The sequence below is a fragment of the Myotis davidii genome, unplaced genomic scaffold (assembly GCF_000327345.1).
Source record: "Myotis davidii unplaced genomic scaffold, ASM32734v1 scaffold189, whole genome shotgun sequence".
Lineage (NCBI taxonomy): Eukaryota > Metazoa > Chordata > Mammalia > Chiroptera > Vespertilionidae > Myotis > Myotis davidii.
This window is the reverse complement of record NW_006383017.1, coordinates 5,160,245-5,170,774: the sequence shown is the minus strand read 5'-3', so window position 1 is coordinate 5,170,774 and position 10,530 is coordinate 5,160,245. Positions and strand designations below refer to the sequence as shown.

Here is a 10,530-nt window from a genome sequence, read left to right as displayed (position 1 = left end):
GAGAGCCCGACCAGGGGCTGCACCTAGGGATTAGGCCTGCCCTCTGCCACCGGGGAGCAGGCCTAAGCCAACAGATAGTTATCTCCTGAGGGGTCCCAGACTGCGAGAAGGCACAGGCCGGGCTGAGGGACACCCCTCCCCCTCCGAGTGCACAAATTTTTGTGCACCGGGCCTCTAGTATTTATTATAAAATGCTAGCACCTCTGTTTGGTCCTCGGTATGCTGCAGAAACTTTCTGGCTTCTAATATAAAAGCCAAGGACCACTGGCTAAAAGCATTCTTCTTCTTTTTTCCTCCTGCAATACTTGGATTTCAGAACTGTGGGAAACATCTGTATAACCTGGGAGGGGAATATTTCCTGTGTTAAGATTGTGAATCTAATTGATAATACACTATTACTTTTTCCTTGCCATAAGCTTATATATAAGAGAAAAAGCATTTCATGTTAGCAGGGTCTTTATTATAAAGAGAAACAAGAACATTTAACCTAGTTTTATGTTAGGAGTGCCTGAAATGCAAAAACCATTCTTCTCTTTCTCTTGCTCATTTATAATATTCCCTGCTGTACAAAATGAATATAAATGTAATCCTCTGCTTTTCTCTCGAAAGTACAGTAACTCCAACTGTTAAGTCTACTAACAGGCTTCCTTTTCTCCTTAGAAGTTCTATCAAAAAATACTTTATAATCAGAGGGGCACATTTATTAGAAATACTGCCATAAACTTTGAATATCAATGCGATTAAAAGCAATCTTGTACTGAGAAATGCTATTTAAATAGTAAAATTTCACTTCTCCTTTTTTAAAGAATTTTTTTAATGGCACAAATCCCAGATGATTGTTTGCTATCTTCTGCAACCTTATCTTTTATTTAATCTTTTTAAAAAGCCAATTACTTCCAATGCAAACTGCAGGCTTCCCCTCCCCTAAATACACACACACACACACACACACACACACACTGGGGGCCCAGAGCACAAAATTCGTGCGGGGGTGGGGGGGTGGTTCCCTCAGCCCAGCCTGCCCCCTCAGCCCAGCCCCTCTGCGGGAGGCGACCAGGCTGATCAGGGGAAGGCGCAAGCCCCACACCCTGCTGTTGCAGCCACTGCCAGCTATTGCAGCCACCAAGGTGTTTTCATCAACACAGACTCCAGTCCCTTCATCATGAAAAAATGACAACTTTCTTTAGGCATTTTCAAGGTATAGCTTTCATAGGATGTGACATTTCTTTCTTTCTTTTTTTATCCTCACCTGAGGATGGTTCCATTGATTTTTAGACAGCTTGGAAGAGAGAGGGAAAGACAGAGAGAAACATCAATATGGGAGGGACACTTTGATTGGCTGCCTCCTGCATGAGCCCTCACCTGGGCCCCGGCAAGGGAGGAGCCTGCAACCTAGGTACATGCCCTTGATCATAATCAAACCCAGACCCCGCAGTTCGCAGGCTGAGGCTCTATCCACTGAGCCAAACCAGCTAGGGCAGGATATGACATTTCTTAGCACTTCCAGCAGCGGACCTTTGTTTTTTCCTCCAGGAGTAAGGTGGAAAAACCCTAGATCACGTTCTTGGATTCTTATAACACAAGTTACCAAGAACACTGCAAGTGGCAGCATACAGGGAGCTTAGCCAATGAGCGGTCAGAAAAAGTGTTTACGCTTGAACTGGTTTGGCTCAGTGGATAGAGCATTGGTCTGCAGACTGAAGGGTCCCAGGTTTGATTCCTGTTAAGGGTGTGTACTTTGGCTGGGGGCACATCCCCAGTGGGGAGCGTGCACGAGGCAGTTGATCGATGTTTCTCTCTCATCGATGTTTCTGTCTATCCCTCTCCCCTCTTCTCTGTAAAAAAAATCAATAAAATATATTTTTAAAAAAAGAAAAGGTGTTTCCACTGCAGCTCATGTGCAGAGGACCCCCTGCGTTGTGTCCACTGGGTTAGGGGTGTGTCCCCGCCACCAGGGGTGGGGGAGCATGCCCCTGAGGCCGGCAGCCAGCCCCACATTGTGGGCGCCGGGCTGGGTGGCGTAGCCCCAGGCTGCCGCTTGGCGCACACGCAAGCGGCCACAGGGTGGGAACATCCACTTGGTGCCTGAGCCTGTAGGGGCATTTTGGGGCCCCGGCCACTCAGGGCCTACACGCAGGCCTGCAGGCTAGGAGTGGCCTGGGTCCCGAGGATGTTCCCAGGACCCAGGCCACTCAGCGTCTGTGTATGCAAATTAACCCGCCATCTTTGTCAGGTTACTTTGCATACTCCTGATTGGCTGGTGAGCATAGCAGAGGGATGGTCAATTTACATGTTTCTCTTTTATTATATAGGATTATATAGGATATATATATATTTATTTATTTTTGCTAGGACTGCTAAATACAACATATAGACAGTTGTAAGGCATAGCAAGAAAAAAGCTCTGACATGTTTACTTAAATTTTTTTTTTTTTATAAAGGTCAGTATTTCTAGCCAAGTGTAAGGAAAACAAAGGTCACAGCAACCTGCTCAAGCTCATGAGAAGTGGGTGCACATTCTGGAATGGGTCAGTACAGCAGAGGGTGAAACATGTGGGCTGTGAGGTTAGGCAGATCTGGGTTACAGGGACTCTTTTACATGCTTTGTGATCTTAGTAAGGCATCTCACTTCTCTGAGCCTCAGTTTCCTCCTCTGTAAAATGGGAATAATGGTAACATCTAGATCAGTGATGGTGAACCATTTGAGCTCAGCGTGTCAGCATTTTGAAAAATCCTAACTTAACTCTGGTGCTGTGTCACATATAAAATTTTTTGATATTTGAAACCATAGTAAAACAAAGATTTATATTTTTGATATTTATTTTATATATTTAAATGCCATTTAACAAAGACAAATCAACCAAAAAAATGAGTTCGCGTGTCACCTCTGACACGCGTGTCATAGGTTCGCCATCACTGATCTAGATGGAAGGACTGCTGTGAAGATTACATGAGGTCAAACCTATGCTGGCACAGAATAAAAGTTCTCACCAAATTTAAGCTGTCCACATACAGGAACATTGTGAGATGTGGACACGAGGAAGCAGGATGTCCTTATAAGGAAGAAGTGAAACAATGTAAGATATAGGTCATACTCAATAATGATACATGAATTCCTTACACTTCCCTCCTGAGATAAGAATGTGCAAGAACTAATCAAAACTAAATGGAGCCCTACACGGTCTGGCTCAGTGGATAGAGCAGTGACCTGTGAACTAAAGGGTCCCCGGTTCGATTACGGTCAAGGGCACTTGCCCAGGTTGTGGGCTCGATCCCACTGAGGGGTGTGCAGGATGCAGCCGATCAATGAGTCTCTCTGATCATTGATGTTTCTATCTCTCCCTCTCCATTCCTTTCTGAAATGAATAAAAATATATATTTTTTAAAAAAACCTAAATACAGTAGTTAGGAACCCCATCCTACTACTGTAGGTAAAAGGCATGTTTTCCATTAACTGAGAAGCCTTGAAGGTTGAGGAGCTCAGCATGGATTGTGCCAGGCACTGCACTTTTCAGCAAGTCTAAGCTCACTGTACACTTGCTTCTTCAATCAAAATGCAGATTTGTTTCCTGGTGAATCCCCTTATAATTCCCAAACCTCCAACAGGGCTTCAGCTTCTCTAAGCCAGCACAATGGCAGAAATTCTGAAGAACGTGAGCTCCGTAAACTTTTAAAAAGCCCATAAAAGTTCTAGATTCTTTCACTAGAATATTTATAAACCATCAGGAACTTCATAGAAGCCAAGCAACATCTTCACAGCCAAAGGCTCTTGGAAGCTGGGACAGTAACAGCTCTGCTGATGCTTTCATTTGCTTTGTCCCAAAACAGGTAACTGCCCAAGGAAGTGGCAGTGAATGACAAAAGCAAACAAATATAGGTACCTTCTTATACAAAATCGTTTCTTTCTCCTTCTATTTCTCTCTAGCTCGACATATCTCTTCAATATTGAATAAACTTTTGGTTTAAGAATAGATTTTACTATTTTGAAGATTCACCCTCTCAAAACAAAATTCAAAGAGTACTAGAATCAAATTCTGTAGAATGAGTTTCCCTTCGTTAACCAAGGGATCCATTAGAACAAGGACAGTAAACTTTTTCTGTAAAGACCCAGACAGCCTGTTCTGGACTTGGTGGGCTGTAAGATCTCAGTCCCACCTACTCAATTCTGCTATTCATCCTATGGAGACAGCCATAGACAATAAGCAAATGAATGGACGTGGCTCTGTTCCAATGAAACTTTACTTATGGACACTGACATCTGAATTTCATATTTTTCATGTCATAAAATAATCATCTTTTGAGTTTTTGCTTCAACCATTCAACAATGTAAAAACCATTCTTAGCCCTAACTGGTTTGGCTCAGTGGATAGAGCATCGGCCTGTGGACTAAAAGGTCCCAGGTTCGATTCTGGTCAAGGGCATGTACCTTGGTTGCGGGCACATCCCCAGTAGGAGGTGTGCTGGAGGCAGCTGAATCGATGTTTCTCTCTCATTGATATTTCTAACTCTCTATCCCTCTCCCTTCCTCTCTGTAAAAAATCAATAAAATATATTTTTAAAAAACATTCTTAGTTAGCCTGCAGGAAGGATTTGGCCCACAGGCTGTAGTTTGCATTAAAATAGCTAAGGTGCCACAATCAGGAGAAAGACTTCCTGCTATAGGGGAGTCTCTCTAGGTCTTCATGGGGGTAAGGGGTGGGCGAGGGGTGGGGGGCACTCTGACTTCTAGGTTACTGCTGACTTTACAAGCAGAATTTCCTATAGGAATTGCCAGCAAGGGTGCTGTCACTGCAGCCCTAATGTTCATCCAGGTGAGCATCAAGTGTGGGCAATCTGCAACAGAATCACCTGTGTACTTCTTAAATGTGTATTACTGTGACTCCGATGCAGTGAACTTGGATCTCACTGATTTCTGTCTGAGGCTCAGTTTCAAACCCCACTTGAGATACAGGCAGTCTGTAAGCACTGTCAAGCGCAGAACCCTTACACACTCATAGGGGAGATGAGAAATGGCAGCCTGGCATGCCTGAAAAGAAGGTGCAGAGCACTTTAAGGCTCCATTGTGTAGGAGACAAGCTGAAGTCCATGGAAACATAAAAAAGAAAACCAAAGAAATGATATGATGTCTGGGATGTCCTTCAAACTAATTCACTGTGGGGAGCTGGGTAGAGATGAAACAAGATTGGGCCATGACTCAGTTGTTTAAGCTGTGTGATGGATAAAAGGAGGCTGGCTCAGTACAGTAGTTTCTCTATTTTTATAAATTTCAAATTGTCCATACAAACACACACACACAAAAGAAGGGGAAAATAGAAAAGAAACCCTAGAGAAAAATAAAAATGCTCTTAACTTCAGGGAGAGGGTTTTATGCCTATAATGTAGTTACTTTAACAGTACTTCACACAAACATCCATGTATTTGTTTTCAGGTAACTACAAACTATTTTTTTTACCTAGGAAAGAAAAAAGTGGTATTGTTACGTTGACTCAGTCTGTGTTGATTGAGGCTAACCTACCTCCCCAGTCTGTTCTTTTTTTTTTTTTTAAACCTAACTGCCAGTAGGTGCCAACCAGCCTCTTTTCCATCTTGCCCTAGGCTCAATTATGTCCCTGTTATTATGAGAAAAAATCGCCTGTCAACAAGTGTGGACATCAGTCTGGGTTGCCATCTTATGCCCTTACCTAAATATCAGAGATGAGAGAGGTGATGTCCTGTCTGCACTCTTTCAGGAAAGTGTAAATGGAGTGCTAAACTCAGGACAGACAGCTACAGGACCTGCGGAAAGACAGCCTCTGGCCTCCCCAGTGGCCATAAAGCACACCTCTCCATCCACAGACTAAGTCACAACACAATAGAAAATTGGTCATTTAAACCCCTCATCTTTGAGTGACTCAGTTCAATCTTCAGGACAGCCCAATGCATTCATTTTGGGGGCAAATATTTACTGAGCAGTGTGCAGGAGCTAAATCCAGGATAGGGCAAAAGTAGATTTACAGTTGTGAGCATGCCAAACGGAGTTTATTCTTGCATAATTACTTATTAATTATTATTTTCCATAGGAACAACTGTAAATGTACTTTTGCCCCACCCTGTATATGTCAGTCAGCCATGCCAGTGTCCTCTGGGAACTAACACTCTAATGAAAGCCAACATATAATACATGCTTTCACATGGTGATAGGTAGAGTGTCTGGAGAAGAAAAGGATGGGCTACTTTGATATTGTATAACAAGCTGAAGAGAAGTTAGGGATAGCATCTCAAAGGAAATGTTATTTTCCAAAAACACTGTTGACACCCACAAGGACACCATATAGGTGTTGTTGTTTTTTAATTTCCAAGAAATTAAGGCACTTAATGTTTTCATTTTTAAAGGCTCCCAATATGTTCAGGGACTAATACAGAAACCCTAACTAGTTAACTTACACCAATTAAGTTCATCGAAGTATAATTTTGTGGACTCTAGAATTTCACAAATCACCTGAAAAGAAAGGTATTATCTTCTGAGTTCAGTCATTTGAAATAAGTCAAATGTGTTATCAATCTTTTTCCACCAAAATCAACTGTACAATCAACTAATGTTACAAATTAGAAGAAAACAAGGCAATGAGGATGAAGATGAAAAACAGGCTGACCTCTGAAAGATAACTGAAATCTTATCCTAAAATGTGCCTACTTGTTAATTGGAAGAGGGAATGATATATCAGCTAAACCTCAAATAATCTCACTTCCATATAAATCAAAAATTCCAACCTTTCCCATAGCTATAACCATTGGGCAGTCTTGCCATGAGGAAACTGGCCAAAATAAAGGACAAGAGGAAAAAAAGATCAAGACCTTAGGTTAGCAAAAAAAAAAGAAGAAGAAGAAGAAGTCGAAACCGGTTTGGCTCAGTGGATGGAGCGTCGGCCTGCGGACTGAAGGGTCCCAGGTTCGATTCCGGTCAAGGGCATGTACCTTGGTTGCGGGCACATCCCCAGTGGGAGATGTGCAGGAGGCAGCTGATCGATGTTTCTCTCTCATCGATGTTTCTAACTCTCTATCTCTCTCCCTTCCTCACTGTAAAAAATCAATAAAATATATATATATTTTAAAAAAAGACCTTAGGTTAGCAATTTTAAATCTGGGGACTTGAGAATCCAAGAGAAGCTGTGGATACTTTCCCTAGAAAGTGGGTATATATACTATTTTGCATACAATTTCAGGGGAACTATGACACCCTGAAGCCCATTAAAGCACTGGATTAAAAACCCCTGACCTAGATAAATATCAAATTAGGAAATCAGGTCTCAGACTACCAGCAGTTGAAAGGGCTGTAAGAAGCATACAGTAATTTTCAATACATTATCTAATTAAATTGCAACCCCTACAACAACCTTGGGAAGTAGGTATTATCTCCTTTTACAAAGAGGGAAAGCTAGAATCTGAGAGGTGAAAGAACTAATTCAAGGTTAAGCATCCTCCTTTCACACCCAGATTTCTAATTCTTAGGTCCTCAATTATGAACTACAGGAGAATTCAAGAACTCCACTCAATATTTCAAGACATCTTCCAAGATGGAGAGTCGGTGACTTTTAGTACAGTCAAATCTCAGTTCTTGAATGTCTCCCATCTGGAATAATTCAGTTCTTGACCAAGTTGTTCACAGGGTAAAAAAAAGGTCTCGGTTGTCAACCAAATCTTCAGTTTTCAACCTGACAACCTTTTCATGCTGATATCTCAGTAAGACAAAAAAGCTTCTTTCAGGTAACAAAGGAAAGAATGCTTTTGCTGTTGGTTAAATTGAGGATTAGCACAATTTTAAAACATAAGGAAGCCATCAAGAGTGCTAATGTTTTAAGGGTGTGAAAGTGCTCACAAAACAGCAATCACAGGCAATTGAATAAGTAGAAAAACTGGTGTCAATTGGATAAAGGAAAAGCAGTTAGCCAGTGATAGCATTTCAGAGCAGTGATATATGAAAATTCCCTTAAGGCTAGTACGGGGTGGTTCGCTAAATTTAAGAAGTGTTTATTTATAAATTAAACAGCGCATTAGACAGGTATTGTATATAAGAAAGATTAAAGCAACAGGAATCATTTGGGGGTCTGGAGTGGGTTTAATTCAATTTACATTATTCCTAATGGGGAAAAATGATTCAGTTTTCAAACAAATTGCTTCTTTAACAGCCTTCCATTAAGTTCCAGAAACGAGGTTCCACTATACTTCATAAGATCAATTTATCTACACATTTCTTCTCAATTTAACCTCATTGACGAGAAATTTAGTATGGATGTAATTCCAAAACACCTTTTCTTGGTAGGAAATAATATAACCAAAGACAAAGGATAATTGTCTAATAATTTTTGATAATTTTTAAATGTATTTTCATTTCTTAAGCAGCCTGATATAAGCTCTTTGTTTAAAAAAAAACAAAAAAACAAGGCCCACTGGATGAGTGCTGAACCTCCTGATGATTGGATTTTTAAACTGTCCCAGATGAATCAAGATCTGACTGAATTAAAAACTTCAGTCTCTACTTCAAACAGGCAGGCAGAGTTTCAGATGAGCTAGCCACTTCAGCATTCCCTGAATGGTTAGAGCGGTTTAAAAAAATGGCACCCCTAACAGTCCCGAATAATTTGATTGGTCAGAATCACATACAACCAAATCTATTACTCCTCTGCACATCAAGATGGTAGTTCAGAGGTCTTAGATCTTCATGGTCAAACTTGATAATGAATATGTCCCAGCAGAAAATAACAAACACAACAGAAACTGCGTCCAGGCCACTAAATTAAGTGGGTCTCAGTCCAGACCCAGTTGCCCAGTGAAACATTTACACACGTACTCATCCTCCATAGAGAAATTACCAATAATTAGCATGCTGTTTTCACATAGACTTAGAAAACCTTTATGGGAAATGTATCCACACCCAGAGAATGAAAACTAAGAACAAGTGTGGGTCAGGTCCTCTAAAGCTCTACTCCAACTGCTTCCTAGGAGAGTTGCCACCTAGTGATTTTAATTTTTTAAGCCCAGGCAAGCTGCCAATTCAACACTAAAACCGGACTAACAACTGACTTTTCCTATTGCAACATCACCAGCAAGTCCTGTGCTTTCCCTCTTTTTCCTTTGCTTGCAAACAGCAATTCTCATTTTCAAAATCAACTAATTTGCTCTATAGTCTGTTCCAATAGGAAGTTCTCAGAGAGCTGCCAATGGAATTACTCTTCCTCCTAGTGCCAAGAGGCCAACAAGTGGCCAATTCAAAAAACCAAAGCAGTGGGTGTGAAGAAAAGATCGGCACTAAACACAACAAATGTGAAGGCAGTAACAACGGGCCAACTCGGGACTTTAATATGTTCCATTTGCCAAAGTTCTACCTATTCTTGTGCCCTGGGCAGTAACTATACCAAAATAAATGGCTACATGTGAGAAATACAATTGCACAGGGGAATATAAACTAATATTTTGGATTACCAGATTCCACTCAAGGCCTTGTCCATAGTACCACTGAAAAAAAATAACTCGACCTGAACCAAAGGTGGACTGGCCTCAGAAGTTCTTTCTGACCAGTGTGCCCAGGCCTGGCACAGGCATTAACTAGATAGCAAATGTGACTATTTAACAAAACCAAACAAAAACACAAAGGAAATGTGAAGGAAGTCTGACAGTTTAGATGGCTGACCTTTCATTGGGAGGCACACCTTTAGCTACAGATACTTCCCTACAGTGTTCTCCTACCAAACAGTTGTATTAAAACTGACCAATAATTAGACTGTTTTCACCTTTAGGGCACTATATACACTTGTTTCACGGTATGCTCCCACCCCTCACCCCGCCCCCCAACACACACCTTGGCAGCTCACAAAACCATCTGACCAACCGCTCCTCAGGTGTGATGATCCTGTTGAACTTTTGTAACTCAAATTCCATAAAAATAAGGCTGCACAGGTAACGCGCCATCTTTTTTAAAGTTCAAAATTCATTTGGATTGCCAGCAGAAATTTGCAGGTGGCCAGTTTCCTTTCCAGAGCCCCGAACGCCTGTGCGGAGACGCTTTCGGAAGCGGAGAATTCCTTCCTCCCCCGGTCGGCCTCCGTCCAGGTCAGACCCCAACTCCCGCAGGTGCCAGCGCTCACCACTGAGCAGCCGCCCCGCGCCAGGTCTCCCCGGAGGCTCCAGGACGCTCCCATCACGGGAAGCCCCTCGGAGACCAGGTTTCCAGACGCTCCGCGCGTCCTCCCGCTGCCTCCTCCCCGGGCAGCATCCTCGCGCTGGGAGGAGGGGCGGGGGCGCGCGTCCCCTGCCCGGGGGAGCCGGCACGGAGCCTGCAGGGGGCTGGACTCACCTTCGCGACAGAGCCCCATGACTTCGCGGTTTTTCCCAAACTCCTTGAAACTTTCGTCCAATTCCGTCCCTAGGAGACACACACACAGGAGGAGGGAGGCAGGTCAGTGCGGGTGTGACGCAGGCTCACGCACGCACGGAGTAGGTGCGGGCACCTCGCTTCCCCCAACCGAGCGATAGCATCTCCGACCCCGCGGGGTT

General features: G+C 42.7%; 1 protein-coding gene across 3 annotated transcripts in view; it reads right to left on the bottom strand.

Annotated features, from left to right (window-relative positions):
* The window catches only part of ATXN7 (ataxin 7), a 110,545-nt gene extending 100,060 nt beyond the window's left edge, over positions 1–10,485 (bottom strand). For 2 of the 3 annotated variants that reach the window (XR_001512408.1, XM_006779141.2), the window contains exon 1: positions 10,331–10,485. Coding sequence is in view for 2 of the 3 variants with exons in the window: in XM_006779141.2 (XP_006779204.1) it covers positions 10,331–10,349 (19 nt within the window). In the remaining variant the exon portion in view is untranslated. The remainder of the gene's footprint in view (positions 1–10,330) is intronic. The other variant, XM_006779143.2, reaches the window with a different exon arrangement.
* Positions 10,486–10,530: the final 45 nt, after the last annotated feature.